The sequence below is a fragment of the Pseudonaja textilis genome, chromosome 5 (assembly GCF_049901715.1).
Source record: "Pseudonaja textilis isolate UNSWEBS1 chromosome 5, rPseTex1.2, whole genome shotgun sequence".
NCBI classification, from domain to species: Eukaryota; Metazoa; Chordata; class Lepidosauria; order Squamata; family Elapidae; genus Pseudonaja; species Pseudonaja textilis.
The window spans coordinates 28462247-28483079 of record NC_141994.1 but is presented as its reverse complement, the minus strand read 5'-3'; the positions used below and the strand labels follow the sequence as shown (position 1 = coordinate 28483079).

At 39.4% G+C, this 20833-nt stretch overlaps 1 protein-coding gene across 6 annotated transcripts in view; it reads left to right on the top strand.

Annotated features, from left to right (window-relative positions):
* The window catches only part of SLC38A4 (solute carrier family 38 member 4), a 75512-nt gene extending 59229 nt beyond the window's left edge, over positions 1 to 16283 (top strand). For all 6 annotated transcript variants that reach the window (XM_087934413.1, XM_087934414.1, XM_087934410.1 and 3 more), the window contains one exon: positions 13714 to 16283. In XM_087934413.1, coding sequence (XP_087790539.1) covers positions 13714 to 13758 — 45 coding nt within the window. In that variant the 3' untranslated portion in view covers positions 13759 to 16283. The remainder of the gene's footprint in view (positions 1 to 13713) is intronic.
* The last annotated feature ends 4550 nt before the right edge of the window (positions 16284 to 20833 follow it).

The following is a 20833-nucleotide window of genomic DNA, read 5'->3' as shown; positions in this document are numbered from 1 at the left end:
ATGACCAACACACAAAGAGAAAATCTTGTTAAACTATTAGATATTCAAATAGTACAAAAAATAAAATATCTAGGAATTAATATTTTGGCATGTTGCTCTACAGTCAAGGAGGATAATTATGAAAATCTATTCAGACAAATTAAAACAGATTTAGAACATTGGAACAGTCTTCAATTATCATTAATTGGCAGAATTTCAGCTATCAAAATTATATATATATATTTTCTTAAGTTTTTGCAGGTACTTACATGTATGGTATTCAGCTTTGTTCGGGTATTTTCCCATGTCATTATAATTGTGCTTTTAAAGTTGTAGCAACGTTTTGGCAGAATCTCATCTGCCATCATCAGGCTTCTGTATTGTGTTCGTCTGTGAGTCAGACTTTTACAGTTGTTTCAGTTTTAAATTTGGGGCTAGCCTGCTGCTGTGCCAGAATGGTTTTTTCTTCATCCCGATTGGTTGGGAGTCTTGGTCTGTGTTTATTGGTCTTGGAGTTTGCTGTGTTCTGCTTGATTGGTATTTCTAATATCTTCTGTCTGTTTTGTGGCTTTTTTTGTCTTGGTTGGCTGGCAACATTGTGTTCCTGTATTGGAGGCTTTTAGTGCAGCTTGGCTCCGAGTAAATGGATGGCTATCATTTGTTAGGAAGCTAGGTTTCATCTGGGTGCCTGGTTGGGGTGTGTTTGAGCTGGAGGTATCAGGGGGGATCTGTTTGTGCCCAGGTGTTTGCCTGGCTTGTGGTGTGGAGATTCTTTTTGTTTGTGAGTGCAGGCTTCCAAATAATTGACAGTCTGGTGGAGTCATCTCTTCTATTCATGCTTTCAGGTCTTTTTTCAATCTCTATGGCTTCTCTAATAATTATGTAGCTGGGGTTTTCTATAGTGGCTAGGGTTTTGGTGCAATTGAAGTTGATGCTATGACCTGTGGCTTTCATGTGTTGGACTAGTGAGGAAGTGTGTTCCAGCTTTTTTACTGCATTTTTGTGTTCATCCATGTGAGTACTTATTCTTCTATTGGTCTGTCCAATGTATGTGGCCAGACATGATGCACAGGGGACTTCATATATGCCTTGGTTTTCCAGGTCAATTTTATCTTTGGGATTTCTAAGGATGGCTGCTATTTTTCTGTCTGTTTTGAAGGCAGTCTTGATGTGATGCCTGTGTAGTATCTTACTGATTTTGTCAGTAGTACCTCTTATGTAGGGCAGGACAGCTGTTCCATAGGTCTGTTCATCTTCTAGGTCTCCATTATGTCTCAGTGTGTTTTTGTGGATCAAGCCAGTGATTTTGCTTTTGTGGAAGCCATTAGCTGTCAGTACTTTAGTCAGGGTGCATAGTTCAGTCTTTATGTGTGTCTTGTCTGCCAGGCGTTTGGTTCTGGGGATTAGTGTTTTGGCCACGGTGTTTATCTGTGCTGGGTGGTGGTGGGATTGGGCGTTGAGGTAGCGGTTGGTGTGTGTTTTCTTCTGGTATATGGTGTGTCCTAGTGTGCCATCTGTTTTTTTGTAGATTAGTACATCTAGGAATGGTAGTTGTTTGTTTGTTGCCATTTCCATGGTGAGCTTGATTTTGGGGTATGTACTGTTTAGGTGTGTTAGGAAATTGTTTAGGTTTTCTTTTCCATGGGGCCAAATCACAAATGTGTCATCGATGTATCTTAACCATAGTTTGGGTTTGTGGGTGGCGTTAGCCAGGGCTCTCGATTCGAATTCTTCCATGAACAGGTTTGCAATGATGGGTGACAGTGGTGATCCCATAGGGGCTCCTTCAATTTGCTTTTATCTTTGTCCTTTGTATATGAAATATGTGTTGGTTAAGCAGTGTTCTGCTAGTTCCATGAAGTGTTTATCTGGTTGGTATTTATTTTTGATGATTTCAAGAGTTTCTTTTATCGGGACTTGAGTGAATAGTGAATACTCAAAATTTACAAGCAGATCTTCTTGTTCCATGTGTAGATCTTTGATCATTTCCAAGAAGTGGTATGAGTTTTATACACATGAGGCTGCTGTTTCAGCATGGGGCTGTAGCTGTTTTGCTAAGTGTTTAGATAGGTTTTGTAGTGGTGCTCCTCTGGAGCTGACTATGGGTCTGAGAGGTATGCCTTCTTTGTGTATTTTTGGGAGGCCATATAGTTTAGGGCATCTGGAAGTTTTTTCTCTTGGGATGATCGTCTGTTGGATCTCTTTGCTCATGTGGCTGGTTATAATTTTCTTCTTGGTTATTTTTTCCAGATATGTGGCTGGGTCCGTGTTTATGGGTTTTTATGTGGAGTCTTGGAATAGGTCTGTCAATGTTGTTTCGTAGTCTTTTCTATCCATTACTAATGTGGCATTCCCTTCGTCTGCTGGAAGTATGATTATGCTGCTATCCTTTTTAGGGCTTGCAGAGCTTTTAGTTCTTCTTTGTGCAAATTGCTTTTGGGTGGTTTGCTTGTGCATAGGATGTTAGTAACTTGGTGCCATGTTGCTACAACTTTAAAAGCACAACTATAATGACGCAGGAAAATACCCGAACAAAGCTGAATACTAATATATATATATATATATTGTTTGATGACATTCTGCTATTATAACAATGTAAAGACTATTGATATATGTCAAAAGATCACCACGTTCAAATGTTTTTAAAATCTAATTTTCAATAAAAAAAATTTAAATAGACCTAAATGATTTATGGTTGATCTGAATCATCACCTCTGCCACAAAGAAGCCTGCCAGTTATTAAATCAGCAGAAAAATAATTCTTAAGAAATTCATGATGACCAGAGTTCAGACCTGTAATGGTGAGTTTTGGAATGCTGAGAAATAACTGAGAATTTTGAATGGAGATTTCTCTTTATATTAGCTTATTTGTAATTCTGTTGATTATATTGGCATATTTATAATTATAAACCATCTTTTTATTAATTCATACATGACAACAATGTTTCTTCATCTAATTTCTACCTCTTATCTCTAACCACTTGTAAAATCTATTCCATCTTAAGTAATATTCTGTGTCTTCCTTGTCCTTTATTTTTAATGTCAATCTATCCATCTCTGCACAGACTAATATTTTCCGAATTACATCCTCATCTGATGGGGTGTATTTTTCCAATATTGTACAAATACAATCCTCGCTGCTATTAATACATGCAAAACTAGATATATAGTTCCCTTATCATAGCCCTCTGGCATTATACTCAACAAAAATATTTCTGGTTTCAGATCTATATGTTGCTTGATCATCGTTTCCAACTATGTATGCATTTTCATCCAATATTTTCTTGCTTTCATACAAGTTCATCAATATGATAAGTGCCTGGGGTCTGACTACACTTCCAACATTTAGCGGACATATTGCTAAACATTTTTGCTAATCTTGCTGGTGGCAAGTGCCACCTATAAAACATTTTATAGAGATTTTCCTTATGTGCAGTAGCCATTGTCAGTTTATAGTTCCTATCCAAAAGTTTTTGCCATTTATCTAATCCTACAGTATAACCAAAAAAAATTGTCCATACAATCATTGTTTCTTTGGCTTGTTCCTCTTCCAATTTATAACTTAATAAGTAGTTATATATTTTCTTGATCGGTTTTTCATCTGTCCCTAATAATACCTTGTTTCTCCAACAATATGGCCTCCCCCAATGCTTTATAGGCATAAAATCAAATTAAGCCCCTCCCCCCAAATTAAGGCCTATATTGAACATGTGAAATGGGGGGAAATGGCAGGGAGGGGCTGGCCATTAGGAAGTACTTTTGTTGCATACCCAGATATGGTGCTGCCTGTGTTGACCTCGGCGTTGGTGGGGCACTTTGTATTGGGAAACCTTCCACCACCATTGCTTTCCCTTTTCCCCATGCTGCAGCAGTGTTTAAAGCAATGCCACAGCATTTGGCGCAGCCACGTGCGGCCAGCCAGGATTCTTCCCTGCAACTGGAGCCCAGTGGAGACACTCGGCTTCAGGTGCTCCTGTCGCCTCCTTCCCTTTGCCTTCGAAAGCAAAGCCAATTCTTTTAAAAATGACACCCTACTACCGGTACGACAAAGCCTCCCCTGCCTGAGATGGTAGCTCAACCCCATGTGGGGAGGCGAATCTTCCAGGACTGCAGTGCAGGATCGGCCCACCCCAGGAGAAGCGCCCAGCCACCATCCCTGCCTGGCACTGGGCAGAGCATGAAGAGTTTCGCCTGGGGCACCCAGCGGAGCTGGCAGGTGGGCCCTCCTGCCCGGTGGCAGAGCTCTCACCAAGGCAGCGAGTGCCTCCCCACCGGACCCTCCGCTCATCCCGCCAGGGCCGCGGTGGAGCCATGTGGGCTGGGCAGAGCCAGGAAAGTGAGCTGCAGGTGCACGCCCATCTGCCAACTGAAAGAGCCAGGCCAACCTGAGCTTGGCTTCCTTCCCAAGTCCCTCCAGCCTGAACCCAAAGGGGCCACCGGGAGAGGCTGCCTGAGACAATGATAGCACCCACCCATCCGCGGACAGGCAGGCAAGATGATGCCAACATTGCTTCCCTGGTCAGCAGGTCGAGCAGAGAGAGCCTGAAGCCACCTGTCCTTTCCATCCCTCACCCAGCCCGTCCCAGTCCCCACACATCTCCAAACGCACCAGCAGCTCCAAACACTGCAGCAGCATGGACATCGGGCAGAAATGCTCACTTGTCGAGGCTCAGCTCGGAGGAGGATGCAGTGCAGGCCATCGCCTTGCCTGCCTGTCCACAGATGGGTGGGCGCTATCACTGCCTCAGGCAGCTTCTTCAGGTGGCCCCTTTGGGTTCGGGCTGGAGGGACTTGGGAAGGAAGCCAAGCTCAGGTCGGCCTGGCTCTTTCGGTTGGCAGGCAGGCTTGCACCCACAGCTCACTTTCCCGGCTCTGCCCAGCCTGCACGGCTCCGGCGCGGCCCTGGCGGGATGATAGGAGGGTCTGGTGGGGAGGCACTCACTGCCTTGGTGAGAACTCTGCTGCTGGGCAGGAGGGCCTGCCTGTCAGCTGCACTGGGCGCCCCAGGCAAAACTCTTCATGCTCTGCCCGGTGCCAGGCAGGGATGGCAGCTGGGTGCTTCTACCAGGATGGGCTGATCCTACGCTGCAGTCCCGGGAGATTCACCTCCCCACGTGGGGTTGAGCTGCCATCTCAGGCAGGGGAGGCTTTGTTGTACCGGTAGTAGGGCGTCGTTTTTAAAAGAATTGGCTTTGCCTTCAAAGGTAAAGGGAAGGCAGCGACAGGAGCACCCAAAGCCAAGTCTCTCTGCTGGGCTCCGGTTGCACGGAGGAGCCCTGGCTGGTCACGCGTGGCTGCGCCAAATGCTGTGGCGTTGCTTTAAACGCTGCAGCAGCATGGGGAAAAGGGAAAGCAATGGTGGTGGAAGGTTTCCCAATACAAAGTGCCCCACCAACGCCGAGGTCAACACAGGCAGCACCATATCCGGGGATGCAACAAAAGTACTTCCTAATGGCCAGCCCCCCCTGCCATTCCAACCTCAGGAATATCTACCATTGTAAAATAAAGCTAAAGCCATGATTTTTTTCTAACAAAAATCCATAAGATATCATAGATAAATATTGTCCTTGCAGCAACTTAAACACAAAGCTGAAAAGCTCATTAGTGTGTTAAATATTTTGCACAAGCAAATAATAAAAAAAGACCCATTGTATTAACACATACCTATTATCATTATACAGAAAACAATTTGTTTTGAACATAGTCTTGGGCACATGTAAGCCCAACATTTGTTTTGATTTATGTTACACCTGTTCTGGAAGGTGCAGCTAAGGTTTGCAAATGGCTATCAACATAGCAAAATGTACAGCCTTAGTCTTAACAGCTTTCAGTATGTCCCTTTTCTGAGAAATCTTAAACTATCAGTTTGACTGTAGCAATACTGCCCTCAGGTGGAAGACTATAATAAACTTATTTTTTGTTTTTTGTATTATTTAATCATTTATACCAGAAATTCCAAACTTCATTACTTTGTCAACTATATTAACTAAATTTAATCAAACCTATAATGTATTAATCACCATTGATTTCTTTAATGTTCAGTTCATAAGGCTTTGAGAAATGCAGGCAGAGTGGTTTTGTCAAGAATGTTTTAAAATATTACCAGCCAATTGAGAATATTGGCTTCCTTTGCAAAACAACCTTAGTTTCTAATTACTTTCTACATGCAATTCAAAATTGTGATGATTATTTAGCATATCTAATCATAATGAGAGCTAGTAGTGGTTAAGATACTGGCCTAGAAAACAAGAGACCGTAAGTTCTAGGCCTGCCTTAGGCATGAAAGTCAGCAGGGTGATCTTGGGCCAATTACAGGGGTGGGATTCTACCAGTTTGGACCTGTTCAGAAGAACCAGTTGTTATGATTCTGCACAGTTCACAGAACTGTCAAATTGCACCACTGACTGGCCCTGGCCCTCTCAGCTCCAGCCCTCCCACTCCTTTTTGTGCTGCCTGGGGAGCCTTTCTTTGCTCATTCACCCAGCTGCCTCCCATATGGCCACTCTATTTCACCTGGCCTGAGAAGGTAAGGCCAATGGCAGGGGTGGGGCCATCTGCACTTGACGTAAGGGTCTGCCGTGGGGACACACAGTGAGGTTTATCACTGCATTGCCACCCCGAATGACCTACCGCCGCCACCGCATTGACGCATTGCATGGGCTGGCAGGTGAGCAGGGGAGGGTGAGCTGGCGGAGGGGTGATACCAACAGCGGGTGGACTGATACACATGGGGAAGGAGAGGAGCACATGGGAGATTGTGGCACCAGAGCCCTTCCCCATGCTTGCTTGCTTCCCAAGCCGGCCTGGCCTGTGAGGGAAGTGCTCAGGACACCGTGGCACCGGAGCCCTTCCCGGTGTTTGCTTGCTTCCCAAGCTGGGCTGGCCTGCAAGGAAAGTGCAAGGGAAATCACCGGCCAAACTAGCAAGGTGAAGGGGGTGGGCAAGCAGCCCTCAAGAGAGCACTGCACTGGGGTGCTATGTGCTCTTGGACCTCTCGCCCACCTCTGCTTCTGCAAGGCAGAAAGAAAGCCATACAAAAGTCTTTGCCTGAGCCTTCCTGGGTCTCTGATGTCCTCCACAGACCACTGCCTTGGACCACCAAGGCAGCCCATGCCTCCTGCTGCTTTGGGCTTGGAGCTGTAAGCCGCACCCAGGAAGCACTCTGGTGGAGAGAAGCTGCCGAGGTCAACCCTAGTTTTGCTGTCTGTTGCAGCTAGGAATCTCAAATACAGATGAGAATGAACATTGTGAACTTGTAGCCAGCGATAGATCAGTCCCCTGCAAACTACTCACCTCTCGAGGAGCCCAGCCACTTGCCAGTCACCTGGACTCCAAGTGACTGGATGGGGTCCTTCACACACTTACTTTGGCTGCCTGTTTAGTAACTCCAGCCAGTGGCTACAAGATAAATGTTAATTCTTGGCCATATTTGAGATTCCTAGCTGCAGTTTACTTGTGAGCAACATTGGCTAGGAGAGGCAGGGAGAAAGGAGAGGGGGCAGCATGGTTGAGGGTGCAGGAGCCGGGTGTGGGCAGGCAGATTAATGGCAGCCAGCAGATTGTTGGCTTGCTCGCTTGGCCACATAAATTTTGCCCTAAGAGAATTCAGGCAAGACAGATGGTAGGGTTTCTTTATTTCCTGTAGTTAAGAGCAGAAGGGAAAGTAGTAGCATTAAAAGCAAGATTAATTGCCAGCTTGAGACAGGAAATACATCTCAAACTGACTATATCAGAGCCACCAAGGTATAATGTAAAAATGCATCTAATTATAATTTGTGTAAAATATACTAGCATTCATTATGATTAAGTGTAAAACATTCTATGCATTTTGGCTTGTCAAGATCTATCTTGGCTTTGGACATCCTGGCTGGTTTACTAAAGAAAAATAAAGATCCTGGAAAGTAATCGCTATATAGATTCATAAAAGGGGGAGCTGTCAGCTGTGCCTCCATTCTAAATCCAAGAAAGAAATCTTTAGATGCCATTAAAATAGAGAAAAGTACTTTTACTGGATTTGAAGTGATAGCAACAAGAGGAAAACAAGATCTGAGGCAAATAGGTACAGAAACTACATATTGAAAGTTATCCCAAGTTTCCTTTCCCAGGAGTCCAGACTGGTCATCCAATCTGAGGTGTCATGTGGGGCACATCTTCAAGTGGTTTCTCATTCATCCATTATGCCAAGACAGTTGACCTTGGCCTAGTAGAGATAAGTCTATGCAGTTGCTCAGCAAGCAGGAAAGCATCCCCTCCTTTTTAGTTCACACAGGAACGTCTTTGCACTCCAGCAAACTTTCCCCCCCATACCAAATTACCAGTCCCCCCATTTCTATGGCAGCCAACAAGAATCAGGCAGTAAGAGATGTCAAGAAAACTTCTTGGAGGCAGGGAGGGCGGAGCTGACGTTGCAACGATACGGCATGCAATCTCAGAGGTCTGAGATTGCAGCCGATATCTTTGTCCCTGGACGGTCCAAACGGACCTAAACCATCCCAAAGAGATGGCGATAGTGAAGGGCGCATCCTGTAGATCCCAGGGATACCACAAAGTCCCTGGTTGATCCAGGAGAAGCCCTTCTTGCCGGCGGCAGAGAGGCAGCCATTAAAGCTGCTGAAGTTGGGACAGCTCGGGAACAGAAGAGACTGGAAAGAGAAAGTCTGTCTGTTTGGTGAGAACATTTTTTTATCATTATTCTAAGACTTAAAAGGACACTCTAAGGAAAAGAAAAAATCTGTAAAAGTTTTGACAGAACTGAATAAGTGGCGGTTTTTAAACAAAAGCGTCAAAGTAAGGCTTGGTTTTTTATTTTTATTTTCTTATTACTGGATATCTCGATTTAGCATTTGCTAACTGGACTGGCTCCTTTCTTATTTACATCTATTTTTCTTCTCTTTTTTGATTTTGCAACATTTTAGGTTAGAGGCTCCCTTTAGTTTTATATATATATATATATATATATATATATATATATATATATATATATATATATATATATATATATATATATATATTATATATGTTATGACTCCCTTCAAAATTCAAACAAACAAAACAGAAAGCAGCCGTTTCAAATTAAATCAAACAGAAAGAAGTCTTACAAGATAATGGCTGGCAGAAATCTCAATCCACAGCATAAATCTTTACTCCATCCGGCAAGCCAGTCCTGGCAATAAATCTCAAGTCTCAGAGCTTCTTGCTGTAACGTCCTCACTCAATAAGTCACTTTGTTCCTGGCAAATTGTACCAGCCCAGCTGTGTCCTTTTATACTCATTGAGGCAACATGCTAATTTACTGACTCGCCCTCCTCCTCCATTCCAGTTGATTTTGCCTTCTCAAACGTCTTCTGTTCCTTACATTTAACCACAAATTTTCCAAGTTCTCATCTCCACTAGAAGACTCTCTCAAAACTTCCCTGTCAGCCATTCCCGGCTGTTGATCAGATAAGGAACCAGAGGAGGTCAAAGGTCCTGACAATTCTAATACATCAGGTCTGTCTACCTTTGTCACGTCCATCTCCTCATCCTGGTTACCAGTCCAATCACTGAGCCATGCCGGCTCATATTTTTCTGCCATGTCCTCCTCAGTTGAACTCATATCAGTCACAGGAGCTGAATCCAAGCCCGGAGCCACAACATACATACATACATATATATATACTTTCTCTTTTTTTTTTAACTTCTATTACGTTTTGTCTGGGGAAGGAGGGGGAAAGTGAGAGTAAAGAAACTTTGTAACACTGCCAACTAGAGGCTTGAAAATATTTTAGACGAAGCTGAGAAAGTGGAGAAAGATCAGAGACTCCCTTTCAAGGACATTGCAACGTAATAAGATAGAGGGAAGAGCACGGGAGAGTGTTATTGCAGGTGTTCTGTATTTCTACCAACAATTGAAGCTTGGTTTTGAAGTTTGTGGAGAAGAGAGTTATAATAAGAGCCTTGGATAATTAAATAAAGTGCAGTGTGTCCTTTTTATTTTTCTAAGTTGTGCTACCCCTCCTTACCAGCTTTACTGTACTCTTTTTTTAAAAAAAAACTTTTATTTTTGTAATATTTCCATCTTTGCTTTTTATTTAAAAGGGAAAGCCTCCAAATTTTTTCTTTTTTTCCCCTTTCTTCTTTGGGTTTTTTTATCTTTCTGTCCATACTTTTGGTTCATTTTTATGTTTTTTTTTTATTTTTGAGACTTCTTAATTGGATTAAGGTGGTGAAGAACCTGAAGAATTTTTTCTCTTTTTTCTTTTTTTTTTCTTTTTTTAAAAAAATTGCTTCTTCCCTTCCTTTTTATTTAACTATTGATTGGATTAAGGCTCAGAAGAACTTGAAGAAATTTTCTCTCCTTTTCTTTTTATTACTATTGGGCTTCTTTCTTTTTATCATTTTTATCTTTCATCTTGGATTATAATTGGCTACTTCATAATTGGATTAAGGTTCAGAAGAACCTGAAGAATTTTTTTCTCCTTTTCTTTTTATTACTATTGGGCTTTTTTCTCTCTACCATTTTTATTTTTTATCTTGGATTATAACTGGCTACTTCATAATTGGATTAAGGTTCAGAAGAACCTGAAGATTTTGAATTTTTTAAAATGAGTAGGAAATTTATAGCTTCTGGCCCCTCAACTTCTACTTCCACCTCCCCACCATCTGGAGCACAACGTTCAATTCAGAAATGTTAAAGCAAGACAAAGAACAAGAAAAAGTGACCCTACAGATGATTATGCAAGGAATCCAAGAACTTAAAACAAAATCAGACACCATTGAAAAGAGAATAGAGAAAACTGATGAAAAAGTGGAGAACATTCAACAAATGATGGTGAAGTATGATGAGAGATTCCAAAAAATTGAAGAAGAAGATAAACAAAGAGACAAAAAGATTGGAGACATTGACACCAGATTAACAGTGGTTGAACAAGATAAAAGTGGGATGCTGAAATGGGAGATGGACAGATCCAAATTTTATCTCAGATTTCAAAACATAGAGGAAGAAAAAGGACAAAATCTAGCTGAGATAATGATAGAAATACTGGCTGAAGCTTTGGAAATAACAGAAGAGAAGATGATGGAGGAAGTAGATGAGGTATATAGAGTTTTTACAAGATATGCGATGAGAAATAACCTACCAAGAGAAGTTCATATCAGATTCACAAAGAAAGCCATTAAAACACAAATATTGCAAGTGGCAAGAGAGAAAACACTGAAATACAAGGGCAAGGAGATTGTGGTTTTAAAACAAATACCCAGAAAAGTGAGAGAGATGAGAAGGGAATACTGATTCTTGACTAAAATGTTACTGAAAAAAGAGGTGAATTATAGATAGCTAATTCCAGAAGGGTTAATGTTTACATGGCAAGAACAGAGACATAGAATTGATTCAATTGAGAAAGCAGAATTATTCTACACAGAATTTTTTGGAAGGAGAGAGGAAGAGGCAGAAAAAGAGGTCTCACTAATTGAATTCCAAGAGGACCAAATGGGGACTGAAAAAGAAGAAGGCGCAATAGGTGGACAGGTGGAAACTAAAGAACAGCGTGAACCAAACCCAACTACAAAATATAATCATGGCAGAAAAAAAATTGATTACAATGAATATAAATGGACTTAACTCAGCTGCTAAAAGAAGGAAAACTTTTCATAAATTAGAGAAACTAAAATTTTATATAATTTGTCTACAAGAAGTACATATTAAAAAACAATATGAACAGCTGTTGGTACAGCCAAAATTAGGGAAAATATTTACTTCTTTGACTGGATGTAAGAAAAGAGGAGTGGTTTTATATATCAAAGAGACCATTTCAGCAAATTTGATTTACACTGATGAAAATGGAAGAGTATTAATGGTGGAAATAATGGACAATAATATGAAAACACTCCTGATTGCAATTTATGCTCCAAATGATAAACAAGAAGAATTCTATAAAAAATTACACATGAAAATAATTAAACTGGACTGTGTTAATATAGTTATGATGGGAGATTTCAGTGGAATTGTAAACAATAAATTGGACTATACAGCAACAACAACAAAGCAAAACAGAAAGACTTTCCCTAAATCTTTTTTTTAAATGATAGATGAAATAAATTTAAAAGATATATGGAGAGAAAGAAACGCTAAAACCAAACAATACACTTTTTACTCAAATAGACACTTATCATGGTCCAGAATAGATATGATTTGAATCTCAACAGAACTAATATCTAACATTCAAGAAATAAATATTGAAACAAAACAAATGGCTTTGATATTTTTAGATGCACAAAAGGCATTTGATAATGTGAATTGGAGATTCATGTTATTGTTATTGGAACAGATGGGTTTTGCCAGAAAATTTATTCAAGCAATAGAAGCCATATATTATAAGCAAATGGCAAAGGTAATGATAAAGGGAGAATTGACAGATTCCATATATATAAGAAAAGGTACAAGACAAGGATGCCCACTATCACCTTTGCTATTTATATTAACTTTGGAAGTGTTAAATAGAAATATTAGAGACAAAAAGAGTATAAAAGGAATGAAAATAAAAAGGAAGAACTTAAATTGCAAGCCTTTGCGGATAACCTGGCTTTTATTCTAGAAGACCCTTTAGAAACAGCACCAAAATTACTAGAAATGATAGAGGCATATGGCAATGTGGCTGGTTTGAAAATAAACAAAGATAAGACAAAGATTTTGACAAAGAATATGCTATTAAGACCAAAAGAAGAATTGGCAGACCTATTGAAAATTCAAGTCACGAATAAGATTAAGTATTTGGGGATTCATTTGACAGCAAGATGCAGTACATTAAAAGAGAACAATTACATCAAACTTAAACAGCAGATAGCGTGAGACTTAATGAAATGGGAAAATCTACAATTGTCATTAATAGGGAGAATTTCAACAATCAAGATGAATATTTTACCCAGAATTTTATATTTGTTTCAAACAATACCAATTAGGCTTGGAAAGGACTATTTTGAAGATTTAAATAAAATTGTTTTGAAATATATATGGCAAGGTAAGAAAGCGAGAGTAAAATTAAAACTCTTGCAAGATACTAGAATTAGAGGGGGATTTGGTTTGCCTAATTGGGAGTTGTACTATCAAGCTACAAACTTGATGTGGGCTAAGGAATAGATAACATTAAGAAATACTAGATTGTTGACATTAGAAGGACATGATTTGTTGTTGGGGTGGCATGCTTTTTTATGGTATAAGGGAACCAAAACACAGGGCTATTTTAGAAGACATCATATAGGGAGTCTCTGTGGTTAAATTGGGAGAAGATTAAAAGACAATGTTACTTGAAAATTCCAGTCGGGTTATCGACTATTGAAGCTTTTTCCTATCCTATAATGTACAAGAAGGAACAAACAGTTAGATATGAGGAAATTTTGAATGAAAAAGGTGAACTTAAATCTATGCAAAAACTAGAGGAACAAGGTATAAAGATGAATTGGTTTTCATGTGCGCAAATACATTCAAGGTACGATAAAGATTTTAAAACAGAAGGTTTTTATGATAAATTGACTGACTTAGATAAGATCTTGACAGGTACTGATGAAAAGCTGATTAAAAGACTATATGGATATTTATTAGAAATTAAACTAGAAGAAGAACAAGTTAAAGAAAGTATGATTGCTTGGGGGAAGAATTTTGGATATGGGATTGATTTGGAGAAATGGCAAAAATTGTGGTCTCAAAATTATAAAATGACAATGTCAACAGAATTTAAAAAAAAATTGTATGTTTTACAGGTGGCATTTCCCCCCGACAAGAATAGCAAGAATGTTCAAGAATAAATCTGAAAAATGTTGGAAATGTCATCAGATACCTGGTTCATATTACCATATGTGGTGGACTTGTGCGGACGCTAGAAAATACTGGACTAAAATCCACATGTGGTTGGAAAAAAGGACAAAAAAACATATAGATTTGAAACCAGAGATATTTTTATTGGGAATTTTACCTGATATATACAGTAAAGATCTGAAATATTTGATTGTAAATGTATTAACAGCGGCTAGGATTGTATTTGCTAAAAACTGGAAAAATGAGAAAATACCATCGCAGGAGGAAATCATTAAGAAAATATTGGAATGTGCTGAAATGAGTAGATTGACATTTGAAATTAGAGAACAAGAGAACAAACAATTTTATAAAATTTGGGACCTTTTCTATCAATGGTTAGATAATAAAATATAATGATGGAATATGTAGAATTTTAGAAAATAATGTATATACAAAGGTGTATTTCTTTTCTTTTTTTATTATTATATTTATAAAATGTTTTTAGGATAGATTTGGGAGGATTATATGAATTGTTATAAAATAAATTAAGTAAATTATAGTTATCTCACAAAGTATGAATGAACAAAATTATAGTCAAATGATTGATTAATAATGATACAAGGGTATTCAATTGTCGATTGATAATATGAATTATTATGTAATGTAACTGTAATTGAGACTATGAAATGAATACACAAAAAACTTGTAAACCAACCGACACACTGCTTGTACATTTATGCAAGAAAGTTGGATGTTTTTATGTTTTGTTTGTTTTTGTTTGACTTTAAAAACCAAGAAAACTTCTTGGAGGCTGACATTCGGTCCTCTACAAAAGAGGCATTAACCCTGGAAAACAAAACATAATAGGTAACAGGCAAAGAAATATTCCAAATAGGAGCAAATAAGATACATATCAGAGTACATCAAAGTTTATCTGGGTATTTAGAGCGAAACAGTTAAGAGGTCCTGACATCACAGTCATTAACGCATTCTGACTGTGAAGGAGGAAAATGTTTCCAAACAACCAAATACTGGAGTCTTCCCCTATGTTTCCTGGAGTCCAGAATTTCCTTAATTTCAAAATGCTGTTCACCTTCAGTTAGAAGGGGAACTGGAAGGGCAGGCTGGTCAGGTTGAAGAGTGGAGGTATATTCAGGTTTCAATAAACTAACATGAAATAGAGTTTTTGGCAATTCTAACTGTACTGCAACAGGATTCACAACTCATACAATTGGAAAGGGTCCAACGTACATAGGCCCCAATTTCTTAGATTTCTGGGTGGTCTGAAAGTACTTAGTGGACAAGAAGACCTTATCCCCCACTTGGTAGTTTTTCTGGAGAATTCTTTTTTTATCTGCCCATTTCTTATGGGCTTGATGAGCATCATCTAATGCTTTGCGAGTAACCAGCCAGGTAAGCTAGAACTGGGTTATCCACTCTGCCAGTGATAGGATTCTGGGTTTCTCCTGCGTTAGCTCTGGAATGGGTACGATATCCTGACCAGTAGCTACTTTAAATGGGATGAATCCAGTGCTACTATGGATGGAGTTATTATAAGCCACCTCTGCAAAAGTCAATAGATCAGACCAGTCATCTTGCTCATAATTTACATAACATCTAAGGTATTGTTCTAGTACCAAGTTAGTCCATTTACAAGCCCCATTAGTATGAGGATGGTGGGTGGAGCTTAAGCCCTGGGTGGAGCCTAATAACTTCAAAAATTCTCTCCAGAAGATAGAAGTGAATTATACCCCCTATCTGAAATTATACGTTCAGGAACACCCTGTAGCCTATACACATATAGAATAAACAGTTTAGCCAACGTTTTAGCAGAGGGAATCTTTGCACAGGGGACAAAGTGTACCTGTTTGGAAAATAGGTCAGTAATCAGCCAAATGACTGCATTTTCCCCACTCTCAGGTAATTTCACAATGAAATCCATGAAAATTTCCTTCCATGGGGCACTCAGCCTAGCAACATTCTGTAGCAGACCAGCTGGTTTACTAGGAGGTCGTTTTGCTGAAGCACATACAGGACAACTGGCGACATAAGCTTCTATGTCTTTTTGCAAAGATGGCCACCAGAACTGCCATTTAAACTCATTTATTCATTTAAGTTGAAGTAGTCTATCCAGCACAATATTGATTAATAAAAAGACTTTTCCCAGTGGCTGTTACTTCTGCCAATCAGATCTAAGGTGATTGAAGGGCAGAGAAGATTGTGTTCATTCCCAACACAGTAAGTTGATTACATGTGAATCAACCAATGTTTTCTACTGTCCAATTCTCACTATTAATGTCTCTAATTGTTCAATTTGTTGCTTTCAGAAGCTTCACATATAATGAATGAATTCAAGTAATTTCTATTACTTTTAATATTTCATTTTTTAATGTTTTTGGTTTTGGTTTTACAAACCACCCAGAGTCATCTGAGAGTGAAATAGACAGCATGTAAATGTAACAAATAAAGAAATGTATTGTTTGTTTCTGTACTCTGTAAAAAAACTTGACACACTCTCACCTTAATAAAGCTTTTCACTTTGCCTGAAAAAAATAAAATAAAACCTACAGAACTGTGGTTCTTGATTTTCAGCCTGCAGAAATTTTAGCAGGCAAGGCCTGTAATTCTCTTCTTTAGGTCAGCCATAAAAGGAGCACATTTATTTAGAGGTGGTCAGCTTGTTCTAGTGCCCCTAGATGGCCCTTTCTGTGATCTCCAGCTTCTCCATGTTTTGGCTCCTAGACAAACTACATTTGGAAGGCAGCATGACTTGTCCATGAAAGGGTGTCATATGCAGCTCCTTTGCTTGTTGATGGAGCTTCTTCTTTTGTTCCCTTTTAGAGCAGGAATAGTGTCTGTTTTCTTTTCTGTACTGAGCAGAAAGAAAAGTGAAATGGCTGCACTTTGTCTTGTGAACCAATTGTCGCAGACACAAAAGACGCACTGGTGTGAGAGGACAGGCTGCCTGCAAAGTGGCCTGGGCTGCTGGTGCCCTGTCCCTTTAAAACTTCTCTCTAGACTAGGAGTGTCAAACTGAAGGCCTGCAGGCAGGATCCAGCCCACGATGTGATCAGATCTGACCTGCGGGGCCATCCTGTTCTACCCAATGCAAAGAAAGATCAGACCAGAGTAGCTTCGGCCCAGTCTACCCAGTGAGAAGAGGAAAGATCAGGTCAATGTAGTTTTGGCCCGGTCTACTCAATGCAAAGAGGAGATCAGGCCAGTGTAGCTTCAGCCGAGTCTACCCAATGCAAAGAGGAAACATGCCAGCAGTTTGGGGACTGGTGTCAAGCTGGCCACAGCCATGCCCACCCAGTCGGCCATAGCCCCCACACCTTCCCCCTCCAAGGTTAACCACAGTCCTGATGCGGCCCTCAATGAAATTGAGTTTGACATCCCTGCTCTAGACAGCCCAGCAACTGGTAGCTGTAAAAGCTGAGCAAAGAGGCAACTGTAGTGGTGCTGTGAGAGGAAGGTGGTTTGTGTTTGTTTGGGAAATAGCCAGAATTAGCCAAGATAAATAAAAGAGTTATTGTTTTCCAAAAATAGGATTCACAAAGAACAGTAGTGAGCAACAGGAGTTGTTGTAGAATTGGAGAAGCGTTGGTATAGTAAATAGCCTTTAGTACTTAAGGACAGGTTGCCTAGAGACAAGGCAGGTTGTGTTGGCTCTCTTGGGTTTTGGAGCGCATAGACTTTGGTATATGTAATAGAACCTGTGACCAGTGGGAAAATCAAATATAGGTTTTAAATAATGTAGACATTCTAATGACAGAGAACTCTAATCAGCATTAACCCTTGGTTGGTTTCATAATTGTCTAGAAATTAGGGGCACATTTCCTTATAAGCCTAGAATTATACCCATTTGCCATGTAACAAAATGTTGCAGTATTATTGTCAGGAAAATGATAATATAGATAGGGGATTTCTCTCCTTTTTGCACACCACTCAATCACACACACACACAACACAAATCTGTTTACCATGTTATTGCTATCCTATTCTAGCCTATTCGAGTAAGACGCACTCAGATTTCAGAAATAAAGGCAATCACTTGCAGTGTCAGTCTGTGTGTATGTGTATGGGTGTGTTTTGTAATATTAGTAGCATAACTGATAAGACAGCTCCTGTTGTTATATGTTGGATACATATAGATCTAATTCTACATTTAAATTCATGACATATGTGAAAGCTGCAAGAGGGATCATTCCTAGTGGATGGAATGATCTCAATGGGTCCAGCCTTTAACAGGAATATTTCTGCTCTTGATTGTGTCACAAAGTATCACAAGGTTACTCACTCTGTATAATTCCCCCTTTCAATGAACCTCCTCCTCTTCCAAATAGCCTCCGTTGAGCTAAAATTCCTTTCCTCTATTCTAGGTGCATATTTAAAACGAATGACTTTCATTTTAATGCAAAACATTTCATCATAATAGGGAATTACATTATCAGGTGTCCAGTCTGGTGTTGATGTCAACCTCAAGGTCTCTGCACTCTGGACTTTATTTTTAAATCAGATTGGGAGGACGAATAACCTTTTCAAACAGAATGCATCTTTAAATAGAACATTAAGTAAGCTTGAACATATGGTACCCAACTCTAAGTCCCCTCACCACTTACTTGTTCATCTGTAATAGTAAAGTCAAATACAAATAGTCCTTGATTTACAACAGTTCATTTAATGACCATTCAAAATTACAATGGCACTGAAAAAAGTGACTTATGACAATTTCTCACACTTATGACCATTGCAGCATTCCCATGGTAACATGATTTATATTCAAATAACAATAGCAATAGCACTTAGACTTATAGACAACTTCACAGTGCTTTACAGACCTCTCTAAGCAGTTTTACAGAATCACCATATTGCACCCAACAATCTGGGTCCTTATTTTACCTGCCTTGGAAGGATGGAGGCTGAGTCAACCTTGAGACACTGAGATTCAAATTGCCAAACTGCTAACAGCCAGCAGTCAGCAGAAGTAGTCTTCAGTGCTACATCCTAACCACATGGCACCATGGATGCTTGACAACTGACACATGTTTATGATGGTTGTAGTGTCCCAGTCTCATGTGATCATCTTTGCAACTTCCTGATAAGCAAAGTCAATGGGGAACCCAGATTCACTTAACAACCTTGTTACTAAGTTAACAAGTTTGGCAAAAAAGAATGGAGTTAACAAATCTCATAAAATGGAGTGAAATTTACTTAACAAATTTCTCACTTAGCAACATAAATTTTGAGCTCAGTTGTGGTCATAAGTCAATGGCTACCTATAGTTGAAACAGCAGGGCAATGGATCAAGAGTAAAGTTTACATTTACACATAGGACTCATCAGTTTCCTAATGATTCCTCACATGGACCAAAATGAATTCCCAAGAAGTATTGGAAGCAAGAAGTATTACAGTACCATGTAGCAACATTTCTGCCTCCTTTTTTGCATATCTGTAGCATTAATCCATTTATATTTATTGATATAGTCCAAAAATATCTTCAGTCTATTACTAAAATAGTCATCTCAAAGGCATGTAGAAATGATACACTCGAGAGGCCTGATAAGCACAAGTTAAAAATAGTAACGCAATAGTTGTGAGTGTCAAAAGCTTGCTCACTCAGCCCCATAATGTTCCTGTTATTCTTTCCAGAAAGTGAACCTTTTTGAGCTATTTTAAGTTGCAACATGAAAACAGCAGATTTGTAGGAATACCTGAACTTTGGATTATAGCCATAATTCATGGACATTTATGGGGGAAAGTTCTAAATAAATAGTTAAGCCTTGTGTCACACTATGTGGATTTTTTGTTTGTTTGTTTTATTAGATTTTTATTTTTAAATAAACATCAATATCAACACATGAACAGTGTGGCCCCTGGGTATAATTCATTTTGACACAAACATCAATAATGATAATCATTATAGTTGTTATATTGATCAAACTTATATAATCCTAGTATTAATATACATGTTCTTAAAGTGGTTATTCAATATTTCTGTATTTCATTTTAATGCCAATGATGTTATAAGCATACATGGTAAAATCATCTTTCACCCTCTATTTTTTCTCATCAAATTATTACTTATATTCTATTATTCTAAAAAATTATATCATAATACCCTGTTCAACTTGCAATCTTTCCATCTAACTATTATTATTATTATTATTATTATTATTATTATTATTATTATTTGAATTTATATTGCCACCTATTCGCCCATGGTGACTCAAGGAGGCTTACAGAATGTAAAACCATATTTAAAATTATAAATATGCATATATATAAACACACACACACACATATATATATACACACACATATATATATGTAGGTCTAGGTGTGTTCGGGTCTTTTCCCGTGTAAGATTAAGAGTATCTTGGTGATGTTTTGGCGAGGTCCCACTCGCCATCCTCAGGCTGGTGCTTTCAGCTTCATGCCAGTGCAAGCAGTGTGTGATCGGAGCTGCCGTCTCTCTATAAATACTGCTGGTGGGGCTGGTGTGCTGGGCTGGTTGGCTGCACTGCTGCCTCTTGACTGATTGGTGGAGTTGATGTTGGTATAATGGGCTGTGTGATGGCCTTGTGAGTTTTGTTGTGGAGATATCCTGGATTTTGTGCTGTAATCTCCTGGGTCATTTGTTTTGTAGTGATACATATAAATACCCACAAAAACATAAGAAAACATATACATACATACATACATACATACATACATACATACATACATACACATACATACGGATGCACGCACGCACACACACACAATAAAAACTAACAAAAAGAATCAAATAAATTAATAAAGTACAATAGAATAACATCTGGAATAAATAAATCATCCCCCAACTACCACCACCACCACCCCAACAACAGCAGATCACACGAGCCATTTGATGGGCTCCATCCCACTCTGGGTTCCCCAGGCCTGCTGGCAGAGCCAGGCCTTCAGTGCCTTCCAGAAGAGTGTTAGTGAGGGGGCCATTCTAATATCTGGGAAAATGATATTCCAGAGAGAGGGAACCACCATGGAGAAGGCCCTTCTTATTATATTCTATCTTTTTTCCCCTTTTTTCAAATTTCTAATCAG